This window comes from Candoia aspera, chromosome 2, assembly GCF_035149785.1.
Source record: "Candoia aspera isolate rCanAsp1 chromosome 2, rCanAsp1.hap2, whole genome shotgun sequence".
NCBI lineage: Eukaryota > Metazoa > Chordata > Lepidosauria > Squamata > Boidae > Candoia > Candoia aspera.
The window spans coordinates 193,107,724-193,128,884 of NC_086154.1; the positions used below are offsets into that span (position 1 = coordinate 193,107,724).

Here is a 21,161-nt window from a genome sequence, read left to right on the forward strand (position 1 = left end):
TGTTACGTGCTGATTGAGGAGAGCATATAACTGTCTGCGTTGTGAGGTTCCAGCCACCATCTCAGAAAATGAAACTCTGAGTCAGAAGGGGAAACAGAAACTTACCAAGCAGAGACTGGGAAAGCAAAACCTAGAAAGGATTGGCATAAAAGGCAGACGCGCAAAGAGCAAGCTGCCAGAGACAACCGATCCTTCGAGCTCGCAGTTCCAGCAGAAGAGTCCTTACCTGCATTGGAAACCTCGTCTGTAGCCAGAGGGGAATCAGCGCCAGTGTTTCCTATCGGAGAGGACTTGAATCCTGCAACTGCTGCCACAGAGGATCTTCTCCCTGCTGAACCCAGCAACCTCAGCCTTGCGTCCAGCTTCGGACCTCTTTGTCGTCCTAGTGCGCATTCCAGACGTGCTTCCAGCCTTGCTTCGAGCTTCCAGCTGTGTTCAGAGTCTTCAGCCCAGTTTCATCGTGCTTCAAGTCCTCAGCCTTGCCCAGGATCTCCAGTTCAGCTCTATTGTGCTTCCAGCTCCTAGCCTCATTCCGAGTCTCCAGTACAGCTTTGTCGTGCCTGCGACCTCCAGCCTTGCCTTGGATCTCCAGTCCAGCCTAGCCGCCTCCTGGCTGCTCAGTGTTGTTCAGGAACTTCAGCTCTATCTTCTTGCAAATCGGGTTTTCAGTCTAGTCTAGAACCTGTGGTCCAGTCCAGCCGTGTTTCAAGCCCTTTGCCTAGTCAAGAACCTCCAGTCCAGCTTAGTCATGTGCCAAGCTTCCAGCCCAGCCCAGAATCACCAGCCAAGTCCAGCCTTGCTTCGAGTTATCAGCCTTGTTCCGAGTCTCCAGCCCAGCCTGAGTCACTTAGTCCAGTCCAGTCCTGCCTCGCGGTTCCAGTTTGGTCTCGCCCAGCTTTCTGGTGCCAGCCTAGTTCAAGTGGTGTTCCAGATTGCAGATGATCATCTCCAGTTCCAGTAGTGCCACACACTCTAGCTTCTTCCAGTTTTCCAGCTCTCATCAGCGAATTCTGCTCCGCGCTGTTACTGCAGTCTCCCCCTGCAACCTTGCTGGCTCTTCCGTTGTTACCTGGGTGGTCTTGATCAGATCCAGTCTCTCTCTCGACTTGAAGCACTTATTATTGTAAATAGTTATGTAATAAAGAGTATTTTGATAATAAACCTGCCTGGCCGCCTCATAATCTGAACAGGACATGCATGTAATGGGAAGAAGAAATAACCTTGAGGAACAGGAGGAAGAGCTGCAACCAGGATATTGGTCAGATAAAAGAAAACAGTCCGGGGCAGAAATGTAATTTGTGAAAGCGTCTCAGATGTGACCCTAGTTCTCATGAAGATGAAGGGAGGGGGAAGTGTATTCAGACTTGCAAAATTCTGTTACTCTAACTGCCATGAACACTGATGGCGAGCAGGAGGGGGCCCCTATCCAGGGGGGAAAACGCATCCATAGTAGCGAGAATTTGAGCTGTCATTCAAAGAGACACAGAACAGACCCGCCTTGACTTTTGGGGTTTATCTGTATGGGTTTTCTCATGCTTCTTCAGTTTGTTAGGATTTTCTCTCTACTGTAGCAGTAATAAAACACTAGAGACCTATTCCTTGTCTTGGCGTGGTTCCTGCTTGTCAGGACAGCAACCTTATAATAAAAGTAGTATTATAGTAGTATAGTAGCATTTGTAACTTTGGTTTCCTAGTCTGGTCTACCTTGAAGGGCTGACAACGCATCACTGCTTTCTGTATCACCTATGGCTTTTGGGTGTTCATCAAGGGCAGCCTCATCTAAAACACATTGCAAGAGTCCATTCAGAAGGTGACCAAAATGTGAGGGATCATGAGCAGAGCTTCCCAGTCTAGGAATGGGCGAAATTGTCACAAACGAGTTGCACAAAGGGGCTCCTGGCCACAGCTGCCATCTGTTCCTCAAACAGGAACTGTGAGTCTGGGAGGATCCCCAAATTGTGCACAGGTTCTGTATGGGGTAGCACAACCACACCCAGAACAAGAGATGGAAAATCCCTAGAATCAGAAAGCCCTAACAGGCCTTGCTAGGGTTGAGGTAAAGCCTGTTGAGCCTCATCCAAACCCCACAGCCTTGAGACACCAAGATAGAACCTTCACGGCATCATTTGGGAGCCAGGGATGTAGATGTAAAACTGGTATAATCAGTATACTCATGATACCTCACCCCATGCTGTTGGATGACCTCACCCAGTGGCTTCATGTACATGTTAGGAGTGGAGAGACTACCAAGCCCAGTGGAACACTGCACAGCAGGGGACAAGGGCTGGACCGCTCCCCACCGATCAACACTGACTAGAACCAGCCCTGAGGAAGGAAGAGACCACAACTCAGTGCCATCTCTTTCCAACTCTTGGAGCCTATCCAGAAGGATACCGGGATCGATGGTATTGAAAGCCATCAAGAGGTCAAGTAGAGAAAGGATGGATGTACCACCCCACTTCAGCCAGAGGTCATTGAATACTGCAATGTTGTTTCAGTCCCATACCCAGTCCTGAAACCTGACTGAAAGAAGTCCAGATAAACCGCTTCTTCCAGGATTCTCTGAAGCTGCTGCATGACCACCTTCTCTACAACCTTCCCTAAAAAGGGAAGATTGGAAACTGGGTGAAAATTGTCCAATACAGTTACTGTTTGCTATTTCATTATTTTATATATCCATTTCTCTTTCAAACCGACTTAACATTTATCTATTTTACCTAGTTGTTCCAAGTCTTATTTTAACTCCCCACCATCTTTTGATCACATGTATAGTGTAATCAACAGCTGTTTCCTGACCAGTTAGAATCATGTATTCATGTAAATCTTAAAGGAAATTTGGTAATGCAAAATGTGAAATGGGTCTGGGGGCTACAGATTGACACCCCTGGTCTACAGAAACCAACTTTGGACATCTATGTGTTCCCTGCCAATCTGTTTCAAATTAATTAGGATTAAGAAGACATAAATTGGCCCGAAGCGGGCACTCTTTATACTTTCTGAGCTCTGCCGAGAAGAATGGCTGGAAATTACTCGAAAACCAAAGTCATGGTTTTTGCCAAGCGCCCTAAGGCACATGTCTGGCGGCTAAACAATAATTTAATAGAGCAAGTTAAGACCTTTAAATATCTGGGGATTGTTTTCCATGCCACAGGTAACCGCAACTTCCATGCCAACTACGTCAGCCTGAATGCACAAAAAACATTAGCATTACAATCTTTCCGTTTCTCCAAAGGAGCTCAGCATATACCTGCAGCAATGAAAGTTTTCTCAGCTAAGATCCGAGCTCAGTTCCTTTTTGGAACTCAGTTGGGCCCCTACATATTGCTTTCTCCTGGAAGAGTTCAATTCAAGTTTTTAAGATCTATTTTTCAAATACCTCACTGCGTTCCGAATGTTGTCTTTTGCTGTGAAGCAGGCCTACTAAAAATAGAAGCTTCTGCTTGGATTTACACCTTTTCTTACTGGCTTAAGCGTTCTTTTTTTCCAGTTGGCTTGGCCCCTTTGATTATGACCAATAGCTTTCAGTCTTCTTGGTGCCGGGCAATACACATCAAACTGCAATTATACAGCTTTTCATGGGCAGCCATCACCCTGATGGGCTATGAATGTGCACTAGCTGATTTCAGACAACGGGCCATCGATTTAGAGCTGCAATCAGATTTATCAGTTCTACCTAAAAACATTTTTTGGACCATTCTGCACATCTTCTCCAACCAGCCAGATATCTTAGCTGCATAACAATTCCAAAATTTGGAAGGGCCTTATCTTTGGCAAGATTCAATGCCCTTCCAACAGCTGTTATTGAAGGGAGATACTGAAACATCCCTTTGAACAAAGACTCTGCCCATGTTGCAGAGCAATAATTGAAACGATGGAACACATCATTTTGTATTGTCCTCTCTATGTAGATGCTTGCCAGGAATTATTATTTCCATTCTTCACTAAACATCCAGGCTGTTTGGATTCGTTTTATCTGAAGTTGCTACTATCAGACCAATCTGATTTTATTTCACTGACCACAGCATGGAGCTCTTCGTTCCCTATTGTGCACATACTGAAATCTTAGTCCACCCCAGTATGCTGCCAACAGTATGCTTTATTTCTGCTACTGGCTGCATACAACATGTACCCTATTTGTTACTGCATTGTTCCAGGATTATGGAAAGTGATCCAGAGCAAAACTTTTGTATTTAATACTAGGAAAACAATTACTATGAATTAAGTTATTGAGCTGTAACCAATAAATGATACAAGTTCTAGAGGAGGCTGAAGTCAGATGCATTTGGACTCTGTTCGGATTCACAATACCTTTCATTCTTCATAGCTTAGGCACAATGCAGATTACTCTTATATTTGAATCTGCATCTAAATCCCCAGAGTTGTAAACAATGGGTAATAGTAGTAAAAAAATTAATACTTCTACAGAAAAGAAGGGGAGCCAAATCTGATGCTCTTCAAAACGACCCAGAGCTAGTGTCCGGTAGGCATATTTTCCTCAGACCAGAGGAAATATTCCTAAATGTTTGCAACTTGCCCTTCCATTGTGCTTTGGGACACAAGACAAAGTTCAGCTTCTTGTCCTTTGTTTTAGCAAAATATACTGAGCTGGAAGAAATTGAGTTGGCTGACATAGTACACAGAATTTCAGCTGTGTCAAAACTACCACACTTTCTCCCCCTTATTATTGCTGGAGACTTGTTGGGCAAAATAATCTCTAAGCCATTATCAGTTATGTCTCAGCTTTTGCAAATGGTGCCTTGAATCCTTTTGTTCACTGACCTAACAAAGATGTGAATGCAAGAAGAGGGCAGAATTGAGAAACTAGAAGAAATAGGGCTTTCTGTTCTGGGGGGTTGGGGATAGTTAAGGGCGTATGGAAAACTACAAAGCAATAGAAAAAGTTAGATGGGAGTGAAGACAAGAGCAGGAGATACAGTCAGAATACTGACTTCTTTCCTTCCCCTGCTGTTTTTCTTCAACCATTTCTAATTTGCCTATTCCATGTTTCTGAAAGGACAAGTTCATGGCAATATGTTCCTGCATTGGGAGGTGGCCACTAGGCCAGGAGTGGACAACTGAAGAGCCAAGTGTGGCATGCAGTCCTTCAAGCCACCTCTTACCACTGTTTCTGAAAATTGGTGGCAGTTTTCTGAAATTTGCAGATAGGAAACACAAATTAATGTAGGGCATAGAATAGGTTTAACCTGGTTTAAAGAAAAGGTTAAGTTTAATCCTCAAACTTTTAGAAACCCTAAGGAAAAAAAATCCAGAAAATCCTAATACAAAGCACATGGGGGTTGGGATTTCCTGGATTTTTTCACCCATCCCTACCCCAAAAACATTAGGTACATTGCCTACCGGTGTACCAGACAAGTCTGTAGACCATGTGGTTTTAATTAGCTACAAACGGCAAGCTCAAAGTAGAAGTCTTTAGCTGTTGGGAAAGGTCACAAAGGTTTAAAGTAGGTTGCAAGGTCAAAACAACATGGGTCAGCCCCAACTGGCTTATAGCAGTTAGGGTGAAAGAGGAAGCAATGCATTGCCATGACAAACACCCTCACGAGTTGGTTCTACACTGCATGTTTCTCAAAAGAAATGTGCTTCCTTTATTAAAGATTCTAGATAAATCCTAAAGTCATGATTAAATGAAACACATTACAGCAAATGTACAGTTATTTTATTAATAGCAACTTACATTTTAATTCCAAACTTCATATGGGGCAATCTTAGTTTACAATTTATTTCAGATCATGAAGCAAAATTTGCCACACTGCCCTCCTCTTAAGGCTTTAGAACAGTGCTCCCCAGCAGTGGTGACTGCCAGATGTATTCAACTCCCTGAACTCTCAGCAAGGGCCATGCTGGCTGGGGAATCACAAGAGTTGGTCTGCACATCTGGAAGTTGCCAAGACTTGGAGCCACTGCTTTAGAACAATCTAATGAAGTTACAAGGCAAATTGGCTAGAACTCAATTACGTAAATCAGCAGTTCTCACTTTCCCCCTCAACCAAGTACTTGAAATATACAGGGTGGCTATGGATAACTGAAAATGGTTTATTCTACAAATCAAAGCACAAATATAACTTGTATTTTAATAAATGTAATCTTGCCTTTAATGGACACACCTTTTTAGTGAGCAAGGGACTACGATGTCAGGTATAACCTTTGTCAGTTTTAGCTTTGAGATCAGTTTCACTGTTGATCCTTCTGTATTTGAATTTGAAGACGGCAAGAAATCAAAATCCCGTCTCACACAGGTAAGAGCCTTGCTTAAAACAGCCTCTCTCTGTTACCCAAAAGTTCAGTCAAATGGAGGGCTAAATTCAGAATACAGACACTGACTTCATCTGTCTCAAAACTGTACAGAGTAACAGAAAGTTGCTCATAGGCCAGAGTTTCAGAACCTTTGGGTTATACAATAGCTGTAAAAACCATACTAATGAAACAATCACCAACAGAACAAACATGATTGGTATGTGAAAAACAGGTGTTAAGATAAGAAGGTGAATACACCAATAGTTCTCTAAGAAAAAAAAATGCATGGAAAAAAACACAGGCAAAACAATGCTGCCAGATAAAACACAGTTCTTAACTTACAGAAGTTTAATTCTTCCTCTAGCTGTGCCCATAACAGGACTTCCCATCTAGAGATGTATATTATTTCCCAACCCATTTTGCAAGCCAGCTAACTAGCACTTTTTCATGCTCAGATTTTGTACTTGTTACTTTTGCCCTCAAACATTAAAATACCTATACTCTTAATCGTTAGAAAAATAGGGGGCCAGACTAGGCAGTCACAGCCATTTGTCTAAACCCAGTGGATGGCTGGTCTGAACGTTTACATGAAATGGAACCAATTTCTCTTCTGCCAGCTTGCTTCCTTGTGCCCCACTGCTTTAAAAATTTATTCCCAGCTCACCTACCATCTTGGAAATAAGCTGAGTTCAGAACGTTCTTTCTAGTAACAGAGATAATAAGATGGATGAAAGTAGATACTGCTTTCTCATGTACATTCAACATTTCATGTAAAAACATTCTACCATCCCAACTTTAATTAATATCCTTGTTGCTGTCTTGTTTTCATCTAATTTGGTCTGATCCTTGCCACTGATTCTGCAATGTTAGGTTAAATGCACAACAGTATTAATATAGGTAGCTAAAGGCCATTTCACAAACTTGTTGCTGACACTGTGTTGGGATTGGTCTGAAAACTGCTGATCTGCATGCTCATAGTTACTGGAAATTCTAAACAATGCAATTCAATGTATCCAGAAGGAACCAGATGGAGAAGTCTTTTCTATTGCTTTCACTAAAAATGTATTTTTTTAAAAAAAATCCTAAATATCTCAGCCCACTTGCATTTGAATTAGAATTCCATTAGAAATTTCAGGAGACTGGCTTTTGCAAATTTTGCAACGCACAATCAAAACACAGTCAATTCTGTCCATTTTCAAGTGGAATGCAGGTTTCAGAAAGTCACCACTTTTATGATGTGAGGCTTAAAGTTAGCAGGCAATATTTAGGGCAACTGACAGATACATTTGTAAAGTATATTTAAAAAAAAACCAAAACCCTCTCAAGAAGATTCCTTTGAAAATCCAACAAGTTAACAGCTGACTATATCTGAATTTAGTTGGATGAGCTTCTGAAATGTGTATATTTATTTCAGATTGCAAGCATTTGAACTGAAAAATTCCATGATCCTTAACAAGGATAACATAGAAGAAATGGGAAAGCCCACACAGGTAAATAAAAATAGCAAGGCAGCAAATCTGCTAAGTTTACAGAACTTCAATCATGTGTTGCCTGTTTCTTTAACTTCAGTGATCTCTAACTCATGTTTCCTTCCCAAAATAACAGTAATATTCCCTTCCATTTCTTGTGGCTCAAGTTTCAGGTGAAGTAATTTTTTGTTTATTTAACTGAAGGGAAAAGTTCAATCCCCAATTAATGCAAGAAATGGTATTTATGATTTATAGCAGCCAGGTTGTTAGGCTAGAAATCAATGTTTTGATGATTAGAGTTGCCAGATTCCAAAAGAATATCCTTAAAACAGATGGAGAGCAAAGAACCCTCTAAAAGCCATTTTATATCTGCTTTAAGACTATTTAGGGAGGAATTCCAACAGAATGACCCTGTGCTCCACTGAAGGGTTGTTGTTGTTTTTGAAAGAAATACTGGTTAGTTTTGTTTCACCATCCCTAATTGTTATATTTGAGTTTCAGAAGAAACTCGAAGAAGCATCTTCCCAGAATAGCTACTTTTTGTCTTTTTGCTTGAATCACTTGGGGCTTTTTTCCTGCTTGCTCCAAACCACTTTGCCTACAGATTAATTTGCCTGAGAGCAGACCCAACTGAGAAGAACTCCAGTCTTTACTCCCAACCATATTTTTCTACTCTCACAGACCTGAAAACATGACCATCCAAAGGTACTTAGAAATACAGAAAGAAGAGATGCCAGAAATCTGAGAAATGTATAAGGTGATCACTAAGAAAACATATTACTATACCTTGTTACAATGTAAGAAAGCATTTAAAAACATTACTTGCTGAACTTAAAAAGTGATGCTTCAATTCAACTCTCAACTCCTCAGACTTCTTTCCTCCATTCCATTATTCTGTGAGCATAATCAACCATTTTTTCTCAATCAGCGACAAATCAGAATCACACATTATCATTTCAGACAAAACAAAAATCTGATTAAATCATACTATATAGCTTCTCCATAAATTAGGGTCTTAAATGAGATTTTCAGCATTTAGTCTCTTGCAAATAAGATTCATTATGCTATACAGTTCATATTATCAAGGCCTATCTGATCTTGTCATCTGAACCAATTTGTTAAATCCAGACTTCATCATAATTAAAATAAGCAGGACCCAAGTCACACATCACTGGTTGCTAATTAGCCAATTCCAGCATGGCTATTCCCTTGCTACACTTAAAAAAATTATTCATGGATCCTGAGGCCTAAAAATTAAGAAGTTTACTCAGTATACACTCTAGGTAATCAAGGGAGTTGCTGATGCATAAAACTATCATCTCAATCAAACATTGAATATTATTTTAAAAGCAGTCTCCAGAGTCTCATTTTGACTACCTTCCTTTCTGGATTAGATTTGCACAAATGTGAAATAACTAATCATGATTTACTCTTATTAACACCTCACTATTTGAAGTTATCCTTGGGAACATCCAGAGTGACAGAGCAGCCTTCACACTTATGGCATTTAAAGAAATAAGCATCCCCTGTTCTTTTTAACTATAAATGCTAGGTCACGGTACTAAGTGAGACCCAAAGAGATTATGGCTTTCTTTAGTCAGAAAACTAACACTAAATTACATTCTATTCAAAGACCATGATCCAAAGAAACTGCCAATTCTGGGAAGACTGCGTGCATGACTTGAGACCCAGTTATTTTTACCTCAATAGCTCCCACTGCCAATGTTCTGTTTAAAGGAGAGAATTTTCCTAGGATGGTAAGAAAGTAACAAACCCGATTGTGCAAGTGCCACTCTACCTTGCATGTCAATATTGTTTCTTAGGGACTTTATCATGGGTAAATATGCTTTGTCCTGCTCACACTCACAAGGTAAAATAACAACAAAGGAGCAGAACAAGCAAACCTAATGGCCTTTTGGATAGAATCTAGTTCTTTCCTTGCTCTAGAACTGAGATGCTTCAAGACTGAAACTCATTGAATATAATTATGTACTGAAAGCATTTACAACAGTTGTATTTTAACATACTGATACATCAAGGGTGATTAATGTAGAAGCAGTGACAGCTGGACAGGATGGCAGAAAAAATGTTTTTGGGCTTCATAAACAATGCATAAGAAAAAGATAACAGTCTGGTCTATAATGACAACTTTTTAGAATCAAGTCTGTGCCAAAGCAATTTCTTGGCTATTGATTGGTTTGGTTTTAAAATGGTCACTGATTATTTCTTTTGAGGCATTCAACAATCTACCAAATAAAAGGCTGTAAGCTGATGTTTGTAAGATCTAACTGAAAAAAGAAATTTAATCAGAATTTGGCACCTGATCTGAAACACTCAACAGTGACTAATGTTTGTCATATAGTTCTCTTTTCCAAGACTTAAGAAAAGTTAAATTTTCTGTGACACACGTGAACGTACCTCCAGAAAACACTGGTTATAATTCCATTCGAGGCAATTATGGCCACTTACACATCAAGATATGTAAGAATCAAAATAAAATACAGAAGGCTCTTGTTCAAAAACAGTAAAAACGATCCCTGTAGTATAAATGGCCAGTGCTTTTGTCTGAGCCATCCAGATATGCAACACTGATAGCAATCACTGATTTATTGCTACTTGTGATAAAATCAGATTTGAATGCCTAGTATGCAAGCAACAGAACACATTACAATGATCTTTAGTATCCAGAGCAACTCTTGGGTAGTATCTAATAGGATTAAAGCAGATTCCTGAAAGAATCAATTGTAAACATTGCAACTGTGCAGATTTCTCATATTTTGATTCCTAAAATTAAAAGGCAAGATTTTAGTAATAGCAGAAAACATAGTTTCACATTCAGCAAAATACAAGAACATCCCTTTCTTAAAAGTAAGAAACGTAGAAAGAAAGATAGCAGCACATTTTTTGAAACGAAATGACATGTGTTTCTGCATTACCCTCTCAAAAACAAAAACAAAAACAAAACCCATTCAAAATAAAGTGCAGCACCCATAAAAAGAAGTCTTAAGAAATTTGCCGTATTCTTCTCTTTGAAAGAACTGTACTTGGCTTCAGTCTTAAGAGTCCTATACTGTATCCATCATTTTAGGTTCCTCCTCCTCTCTGTGTACCACTAAGCCCTGCAAACTGCAGCCTTGAAGTGACTCTGCGTTCTGCAATGAAGAACACAACATGTAAGAAATCAATTTCAGACAAATATTTAATTTTAATGTTTGTTTTGTGCGGTGGCGGCTTTGTATTATGACAACATGTAGGGAACTTGTGGACACTTTACTCAAGATTCATTGTCCTCACGTCTCAAGCTATTCTGGGCTAAAGGTAGATAAGTTCATCTCCACAAGCAATGTCCCCACCCCCCACCCCCAGAACCCCTGAGATTACATTACCAAAAGTCCTGTGATTTCCCACCAAAAACCAGCAGGCCATGAATGAAAATAACACTTAAAGCTTCTGACAGCTTCTACACATGTATTCAGTATTACAGCCCTTTGCAAAAACAAACTGGAAAGGGGGAAACAAGCATGGAGTAAGTGGAAATCCCTCCCTCCTGAGGCTATCACAGTGTCATTCTCCTACCTCCTTTAGTCCTTCACAAGGGAAAATATATTCAAAAGTTGGGCCATGTACCTCAAAGTGCTTCCTTGACTTTGTGTGTCAAGTATGGGTTTCCTTCATGAATTACTGCTAAGCAAGTAATTGCTCTTTTAAAAATAAAGCAGTTACCTTAGCACAGGAATTGATTAAATAACAGGAACTGACATGACCCACCAAGAAACTCTGTCTGGGAATGCAGAGAGTTGAAGCATAGATCATTCGGCACACACTAGACTTGGGTAATGTGAGGAATTCCTCCACAAACTGTTCTGGGAATAGTCCTGTTCAATATTTTAATCAGCCACGTTAGCTTATGAAACACACACACTAGTGGAGCTGGCTAACACCTCGTAGGAGACGTGAGTGGAAATGGCAGCTAAAATGTTACAGCTTAAATGAATTATCTGATGGACTGAACTAACTGAAAAAAATATCAGGCTTGCTGTAATGGTTAGAACGGTTGGCTTCTTGCTGTAATAGGCAACTTTGTGGTAGCCAGGGGCCACTCTTAAAAAGCAGTGGATAAGACTGCAACAGAGAGGGCAGAGGTGGAGAGATAGTGGAAGCCAAGGCAGGAGGGTTTTTTGCAATCAATCAATCAATCAATCAATGTAAACATTAGTTTTTTGTTTTTTTCATTTAACCTGCTTGGTGAAAGTTATATATACACATACATATATACACACACACATATACATACATACATACCCACATACATGCACATACATATACATACACATACATACATACATTACTTAATATTCAAATAAACATTAGCTTTCTACCATGGGGTGGGAGAAAAGATCTTACCAGCTGCCATATTCTGAAGAGAGGGAAGTAAAGAATTTTTTTCTGACACTCCAGTAATAAACATGATTAAACAAAAGCTACCTGAGATGCAAGCCCTCCTATACAATTCAGATCAGTGTGAAATAAAGGATTCTGAACAGGCATAGCTTGACAATTCTGGGACTGTGAACAAATCCTCACTCTTGATTTGAATGCTTCAAGTTCATTTTTAAAAGCTTCCAAATAGCCTTCATCCCCTGTCTGTCAAACAAACACAAAAGCAATTAAGTAACTCTCCAAGTTCATGTTCGGTATCTTGTGCTAAAAAATAAGACACTGTAGCCAAGCAAACTATAGTCTAACTATGGGATCTATATTAATACATAGATGAGCATAGTTTTTCATATTTTTATACTTTCTTTTTTTGTTCTATCTCTGTAGGTTATTTTACTTTAGCTAATCTTAATTTGGTGGAGGATTAATCACTGTGACAGATGGTGAAACCCTGATGAAAATCTTATTCAGCTTCTCCTGTGGTTTTTGAGAACGATGTAGCTTAAAATACAAATGTTCGGTACAATTATAAGATTCATAGGAAGCAGATTTTCTCGCATGCACAGAATCTTTGAATAAACATACCACATCCTTTAAAATTACCATTACTTAGAAGCAGACTTCTTCTTGCCCTCCATAGCTTTCGTACTACAATGCCTATAATTTCCACCAGCATAGCAATTCTGGAGGACGTAAGTAATAAATTGCCACATGAAGAAAAACACCATCTATGTAGTGGCTCTTTTCTTTCTCAAGCTTAGGATATACCATTAGACTTGCAAACTACATATAAATCTTTTTTATAGCAAATAAAACCTGTTTACCAAATAGCATAGCAAATCTGTTATAGAAGTATTTTAAAATACTGAGGTGTGCTCAGCTATAAAAGACAGAATCAACTTCTCTCAATATTTCTCTTAACTTTTCTCTTTAATGTGTAAATTGGGTATTGCAAGAAAGCTGGATGTGGTTTATCATATGGATTTCCATGATGTTTTACTTCATAGCTGGGAAGATTTCTTGTAAGCTTATTTTATAGCAAGACTCAGCTTGGAATTAAACTGCCCTGTTATCTGGGAACAGTTTGAACCTGTTGGACCTGAGGAAGTGGACAGGGTCCTTATGACTGTGAGCATGGCCACCTGCTCTAGATCCATGCCCTTCCTGGCTAACTAAAGCTGCCAGGGGGGTGTTGTGTGGGTAGGTTCTAGCAGTGGTCAATTCTTCTTTGAGCGGGTTGTTCCTTCACCCCTTAAGGAGGTACAGCTCCACCCCGTCCTCAAAAAACCATCGCCGGATCCCACTATACTGGATAACTTTTGTCCAGTGTCTAACCTCCCCTTTTTGAGGAAAGCGATTGAAAAGGTGGTTGTGCAGCAGCTTCAGAGGACTCTGGATGAAGCGGATTATCTGGACCCCTTCAGTCAGGATTCAGTCCTGGGTATGGGATAGAAACAGCATTGGTTGTGCTTTTGGATGAACTGCCGTGGGAGCAGGATGGAGACTGTGCATTCATCCTTGCTTTGCTTGACCTCTCAGTGGCCTTCAATACCATTGACCATGATATCCTTTGGATCGGCTCCAGGGGTTAGGGGTTGGTGGCACTGTATTGTGCTGGTTCTCCTCCTTTCTCTGGGGATGATTCCAGTCGGTGGTGATTGGGGAAGAGAGATCCTGCCCTTGGCCCCTACTTTGTGGGGTTCTGCAGGGTTCGGTGCTCTCGCCCCTCCTATTCAACATCCACGTAAAACTGCTGGGTAAGATCATCCATTGCCATGGGGTGAGGTATCATCAGTATGCTGATGATACTCAACCATACCTCTCTACCCCTGGCGAATTACGTGATGCTGCTGATGTCCTATCCTGGTGCCTGGAGGCTGTGGGGGCCTGGATGGGGAACAAAAGGCTTCAGCTGAACACTGGCAAGACTGAATGGCTCTGGGTTTTGGGGCCCTCTGGCTCAGGGACTTTGTCATCTTTGGTACTGGATGGGTAGACTACTGTAAGGTGCTCTACATAGGGTTGTTGCTGAAGGTTATCTGGAAGCTTCAGCTGGTGCAAAATGCTGTGGCATGGGCAGTTATGTGTATCCCTAGAGTGGCACATGTTATACCTCTGCTCCACAAGCTGAATTGGTTGCCAGTTTGCTTCTGGGTTCAATTCAAGATGCTGGTTTTGACCTTTAAAGCCCCTCACGGCACAGGGCCAGGTTATTTGAGGGACTGCCTCCACCCAATTACATCTGCCCACCCCATCAGGTCCGCAGAACTGGTATGCTGCGGGTCCCATCTACAAGAGAGTTTCATCTGGTGGGACCCAGGAGACAGGCCTTTTCTGCCGTGGCACCCGCCGTGTGGAACATCATCCCCCCCGAGGTGAAATTGGCCCCATCCTTGATATCCTCAGTAGTCCTTCAAAAAATGGCTGTGTCAGCAGGCTTGGGGATTTCAAGAAAATGGTGATCTAATGAGATGGTTCCATTGTTTTTAACATCAATTCTTCTCCACTATCTTGTTATTAATAATATTGCTTGATATCTTTTTAATTGTACTTGTTTTAATATTTTGATTTTACTATTGTTTTTTATTGTGTGCCACATAGAGTCACTTTTCTGTGAGATGGGTGGCTATATAAATATGATAAATAAAATAAAATAAAATTCTCCTCTATGTGCAAGGCCATCAGCAGATAAAATATTTTTAGACATCAGTTTCCTATGCTACGCTCAGCCAAAGAGACTAAACTGAAAGTGTACATTCAGAATGCAGAATATACCCTACAGCAATTAAAGGTCTTACAGCATTTTATTAATATGATTTGCATTAAAAATGAGCTAATCTACATGATTATAGAAATACTAATTTAAATAAGTGCTAGTAATTAATTAAATTTTAAACTTCCTGAAGTCTCAGAAGTAAAGACGTGTCACAGAGATTTACACAGCTATTTTAAACACCACGTCTCCAAGGAATTTTCTTAGTGGGGAATACATCCAATCTGACCATCTGCAAATATGCCAAGCACTGCTGACAAAGCAGATTTTCTCAGCCTTTACAATCTGTTCAACAGGATGAATGAACTCTCATATTTTGGTCACTGTGTAATCCATATATATGAAAATAGCATTCATCTTGTCATACATAATTTAGGATATAATCCTACACTTATTTTGTTAAATACAAAACACTATAAAATGGGCCTCTCTATCAGAAGAAGAAGAATCCTTTAGAAGAGATTTGGGGTTGTGCTTGAGGAAGTAGAGAGAGATAAGGAGAAATGAAAAGTCCAATGATGTATATAAATATACTTGTGTTTCATTGGATAGAACCCATCATTCTTATTAACAGATTTGCATTACATACCCTTTAAAACAGTTACTCTCAAGAGGTATTTGCTGAAGATTGTTATCACACTATGAGAAACTAAGCAATACAGGAAAACCCTTTGAGACAACAATGTCCATGATTTCAGTGAGAACTGTCTTTAACAGGAGGAGCAAGATGGACAAAAATATAAGGTCCAACAGAAGGGGCATGATCCGGGTTTCGTCTATTAGGAAATGTAATTTCATGGACCCAGGAAGTGCTGTCCTTGGCTGCCACTATACATATATGATTGTGTTCTTAATTGATTTTTTAAAAATGTTATTAGCCACCCTAAGTTACTGTTATGGCCACCCAATAAATATGGGTGGCCATATTTATTGACTGAAATAATAACAGTAACAATCACCAAACTACTGTTTTGGCAAGGCATTTTAGCATCTAACAACCAAGGAGAAGTCTGGCCAGGCTTTAAGACAGATTTCTAAAAACTTTTAAAAACAGCCCCACCCTCAACCCTCCCCCCCATGTTGAACAGAAAGCACCACTCACTTTAGCTCTTTGGAAAAATAGGCGAAAACATCCTCGGGGATCCACATTACAGCTCTTGGCCATTTCTATAATGAACTGCATTACTACAGCTTGGTGAGCTACTTGTTCCATTAGAGCTCCTTTCTATAAAAAGATAATCAAAACAACCTATAAGAAACAGTCAGTATACTACTTTGTGGGCTAATAAAGCAACCATTCAATGAGGCCTATATTAATTGGAGCAAAACTGAACCATGCACAAGAAAACTCCTTTTGATAATCCAAATCTATTAGTTAGCTGCCAAGGAGGTGTGATGTGGAATACAAGATTCCTATAACCTTCAATCTTTAAAAATTCTTAGTTTTATAAATAGTACTTGAAAGTGTCAATACAGCATTAGATAACAGTATGTTTACAGAAAGACCTGCTATAGCTACACACATAGACCCATATGTAGATCAACATTTCCAATGAGTTGTTGTACAGAAGTAGCTCAATCAGTTTGATTCTGAAAACACATGACAATTGAATTATTATTAAGACTGCAGTCATAGTTTGCAGCTCAGAATAAAAAAATTGTTCAAGGCTGGTGCTTAATAAAAGAAAGGCAATTCAAAGCTTTTGGAGGACAATAATAACACTGGTCAATTATTAATTTAAAACAAACACTATATTTTAAAAATATACAAATCAGTTGTTCAACATCAATATAGCAAAGATACATATTGTAGTTGATTTTGAGATTTAGGTTTAAAAACTAATAGCATCATCCTTCCAAAAACTAAGACTATGTACAATTATGATACATTATATCTAATACTATATAAATGACTTCAAAATCTGACTGCAGTGTAACTGATGATTTTATGATGATTCAGTTAGCAAGTAAGAAATCATCTTAAACATATGATCAACCTCTGCAGAATATATAGGTCTCAGCACTATATGGAAACAGTATGACTTTGCACTGTACTAGGAAGTCAAAATATTTAAGGCCAGAAGAAAATATGTCACTGAAATTAGTGAATTTCCCAACATGGACAACCTCAGTGCAATTTAAGGTGAAATAGGAAAAAAAGAAAACTTTGCTCCAATTATAGCACAGTAACATAGAAATTATACCTGTTCTGCTTCTAGATGAAAACACCATAAAAGGAGATATTTTGCTGTTTCTTCACAGACAAGGTATGGGTGATCAGAGAGAAACCTCTGACTATCAAACCATCTGCTCAACATTCCTGAAAAACATTGAGATGCAACAAATAGTTGTCCTAAAACTGACAAGATACTTGGTTATGACTGAGTCCCATCTATGCTGGCAGGAACAATTTAGACATTTTGCTACTGCCACCCGTCCCATAATGAGACGTTATTACTTCGTTGAGTTCAGTTACACAAGGGCAACATTGCTGTCATATAAAATCCATCTCAAGAAGCCTAACTATGGATTTTAGGCAAAATATTTCACTTGTTAAAATAGAAATATATTATTAATGTCCATGCAGGTCATGAAATGAAGATTCGTAAGAAAAAAAAACTTACCGAAATGTCTAATTTTCTGCTCGTGCTTTTGCATAAATGATTTAGATGCATCATCTTCTGTTTCTTTCCTTTTCTTTTGATTAATGAAACTCTGGCAAACAAAATATATAATGTACTAAGATGTTACATCTGAAAGTTGTTAATTATCATAGTGAATAGTCCTCAGTTATTTCAAATTAGGTGCATCCAGGATGACTTATACTAAGAAAAGTGTACTTAGGCTCACTAAAGTCAACAGGAGTTACTTATTTAGATCAGTGAAGTCACTCTAATTATGATTAAGCAGCACAGTCTGAAACTGAATTCTTTCATTCACTCAATTTTTTTTTCTACTAACTTGTTTGATTCCACATAATAATTTCCAGCGTCTTAAACCATGGTATGTACTTACATGTTTGATGTAAATGCAACACAAGCTTATTCAGTGTGTATTGGAAGCTAATAATTTCTTCATGGTCCTTTAAAAACTTCTTAATCTCTAGGCTGTGGCATTTCTGGATTGTTTTAATGCCTGATTTTCTCTTTCCAGCTAGACCAATTGTGCAGCATTGCTGACAGTGGTATCGAAGGAGGAAGTGGAGGAAAGTGGAATTTTGGTTTCAAAGGATGGAATATGTCGATTCACATACAATGCTGATTTGGAATCAAGTTCCAATGCTTTTCCTATAATACCTCTAGAATGCATTCTTCCCACTCTTTTTCCAGAGTTGGAGAGAAGATTCAGTATATCCTATGTGCTATGGTTTCTGGGAAGGCATTCTAGTTGGATTGCAACAAAGCAATATTAAAGAATCCTACTGTGGAAGCAAGCCAAAATTTAACTACTTTAGATTGCTAATGTCAACAGAAATAAATCATGTTAACCATGGTGACAGATCATTCCTCTCATCTATCTTGATTTTTTTGGCTTCAGATCTGAATAATCATAGTAGCGCTCTACAAAATTACCTGTAAGATTCAGAAGACAAGAACTTTAGCAGCCCAATCCTATGAAGAGTTTAGGTATGCCTGAAGTTATTACTTCAGAAACTCAGACACAAAGAAAACCCGAATACAGAATTTTTAATACAATCTGGATTATTCCATACCTTGTTAAATACCTCTTTGCTAACAAAATCTGTATTCCATAAATCCTGTCTTTCTTTCTGTCTTAATACTTCCTCCTTCCGCCGCCATTCTTCTTCTCTCCATCTCAATTCATCAATTTCAGTTTGTGCTTTGGCATGTTCTTGATCCAGGGATTCTGAATTGTGTAATGCTAAACTTCCAAGTTTTTGCTGGGCTTCTGCTAAATTCCATTTGCATTCTACAGAGCTCTTTACAAATTCCTTTTGTTGTTGGCAAGCCAGTTCAATTCCATCATTGTAAGTCTGCAAATCAATTATTCCATTATTATTTGGAAATAAGACAGGCAGAATTATATGAATCTTTGAGATAAATGAACTAATTCTTAAGATTTCTTAAGAGATTGCATACAAAACTAACTGGTACAAATGGTACAAGTGGATGAGACTCAGTAAAATATATGGATGTGCTTCAGTCTATCCTATCCCTGACCATTCCCTACTCACATACTCGTGTGTATGTATACATACCCACATACATATATGCACAATAGAATCAGATTATTACCATTTCAATAGTGGTTCCCAATGTCTCATTACATGTACTTAATTGCTATGCACATATACTAATAAAGGTACCATGTTACATTTTCTTTATTTTATCACATAGTTAAGAGTCACTCAAAAGCCTTGTTCCAGTCAATATAATAAATATTTTTAAACTTGTAGAATGATAATCAGTGAATGATGGGATTTACTTGGGCTCTTTAAATCATTCTGACAAACTAAACTCACTCCACACAGAGTTGAGCTACCTTTGTTCACAGGAAGGAATTACAATGTTCATTTGAAAAAAATATAATCAAGGGCTTAGAGTATAAAGTATCCCATTTTAATACATACGCTTGCACTTTTTCTAGGTAGACGGCAGCTAAAGAACATGAAAATTTAAGAAAAGGTAACAGTGTCAAGCTAAGTGCCTCATGCAGTGGAGAAGCTTTCCCTACTTGGCACAAACATGTTCTGACATCTTTTTTCTGGCATGTCCCCAGGATGTTACTTTCATTAGTCCCTATGAGATAAGCTTAAATTGTCATTAGCTGCATTAATAATGATTTTTTCCCCCTCTTAGTCCAAAGGCACCTCTACAATCTATACAATTTATGGGGTGTTGTCATCATTACTTTGGAGGGAAATCAGATGACTGCAGTGACTTGAAACAGAGGCAGGATACAGATTATCAATGGAGACAGCATATTTCATGCCAGTATAGTTTTCTGCCAATTCAAGGGAGATGGGATAACACTTAGCTGCAGGAAAGACCCTTGCGCTGCAACCATGGACTTCTCTACTTAGAAGTTCAATAGGACTATCTCCTAACTGTGAAAATGAGATGATAGCCTCAAGATGCAATTTTTCACACTCATCTGAGAGTAGAACTTGCATAGACAAACATACATAGAGATAGCTTGCATGATACACTTACTAGATGTAGGCCTCACTATGCAAACAGGAACAGAATTGGATGGTATGAATTTTCTTAGGAGCACTTTATTTCAACAGATTACTGGACAATTAATACAGATATTTATACAATATCCATACAGAACAATTATGGGGAGTTTCCTTTAAGTAATTGATGCCTCACGAGGTTGACTCAAATATGGATTTTCTTTCATTAAGCCAAGTCCATTTAATGATGATAGGTCGACACTGAAATGCCCGAGATTACGAGGGAGGGAAGGAGAAGAGAGGATGGATGGAAGGAAGGAAGGAGAGGGAGGATCAACCTAAAGAAAATAAGGTCAGGGTGGTAGCCAGAGCAGAATGCCCAGGCTGAGACACATTCATGCTCCACCTGCGGACAAGTCTCGCCTTTAGGCGACGGCCAGGAACACAGCGCGACGGAGCATGGGCGCACCACTATTAGGGAGGAGACCAAACTTAAGGCATCGTGTTCTTTCTCTGTGGTGAAAGAAGCGGCGTTGCTACGCAAAAAGTGACCGTACCTGTGCGTTTGGCTGAGGAAGGTCTTCCTCTCGACCCGAGGGTAAATCACGAGAACGTGGAGGCCAAAGCTCCATTCTCTCGCCGCATCCGACCAAAAGGCAGAGACCTCCTTCTTCTGGCTTGCGCGGCTACCCGAAACCGTTGCGGATCCCACCGGAAGCGAGAATGCAAGTCATTTCCGGCAACAACGAAGCGTCTCCTATTTATGATTTCACCGCACTGCCTCCCTCTTCTCTCTGACTTTATCACGTGACGAGCTCAATATTGACGGGCGGGGGGAATGTTGCTAGGAGACCGGAGGAGCGCCCTGAGAAGACGCGCGTTTGAGTAATTTGTGAATGGTGCCGCGGATTCTCTGTCCGCGTCTCCAGCGAACGCTCTGGCAATAATAATTTGTTGCCGGAGAGGGCGCAGAATGATAAGTTTGGTCCCACTTAATAGCAGCCATACAAGCAATCCCACATATATGTGTGTGTACGTAAGATCCACGAAGTTTTTTTAAAAAATCACTGCACGGGATTGCCGATTC

The 21,161-nt window shown here is 39.5% G+C and overlaps 1 protein-coding gene and 1 long non-coding RNA gene across 3 annotated transcripts; one reads left to right on the top strand and one right to left on the bottom strand.

Moving 5' to 3' along the window:
* Nucleotides 1–5,660: 5,660 nt before the first annotated feature.
* Nucleotides 5,661–20,806, bottom strand: CDC37L1 (cell division cycle 37 like 1, HSP90 cochaperone). 2 transcript variants are annotated; one of them, XM_063295081.1, is made up of 7 exons: nucleotides 20,632–20,806; nucleotides 18,647–18,928; nucleotides 17,559–17,649; nucleotides 17,139–17,254; nucleotides 16,037–16,159; nucleotides 12,210–12,368; nucleotides 5,661–10,876 (listed from the first exon to the last, which is right to left on the bottom strand). In XM_063295081.1, the coding sequence occupies exons 1-7, from the start codon at nucleotides 20,704–20,706 to the stop codon at nucleotides 10,790–10,792; spliced, it is 933 nt and encodes a 310-aa protein (XP_063151151.1). In that variant the 5' UTR covers nucleotides 20,707–20,806; the 3' UTR covers nucleotides 5,661–10,789. The 2 variants fall into 2 exon arrangements, with proteins under 2 accessions (XP_063151151.1, XP_063151153.1); XM_063295083.1 differs by lacking the exon at nucleotides 12,210–12,368.
* LOC134491368 (uncharacterized) lies at nucleotides 7,669–18,437 on the top strand. Its single transcript, XR_010067315.1, has 3 exons — nucleotides 7,669–7,745; nucleotides 10,813–10,897; nucleotides 18,088–18,437. It is a non-coding gene; the product is annotated as an uncharacterized LOC134491368 (long non-coding RNA).
* Nucleotides 20,807–21,161: the final 355 nt, after the last annotated feature.

Bases quoted from the DNA above. Each gene is read 5' to 3' on its own strand.
- CDC37L1 (XM_063295081.1), bottom strand. From the start codon at position 20,706: ATGGAGCTTTGGCCTCCACGTTCTCGTGATTTACCCTCGGGTCGAGAG. The intron at 16,160-17,138 runs GTATAATTTCTA...ATCTTTTTATAG, and splicing joins TTCATCTAGAAGCAGAACAG to AAAGGAGCTCTAATGGAACA. The intron at 12,369-16,036 runs GTGAGTGGTGCT...TTTGTTTGACAG, and splicing joins TATTTTTCCAAAGAGCTAAA to ACAGGGGATGAAGGCTATTT.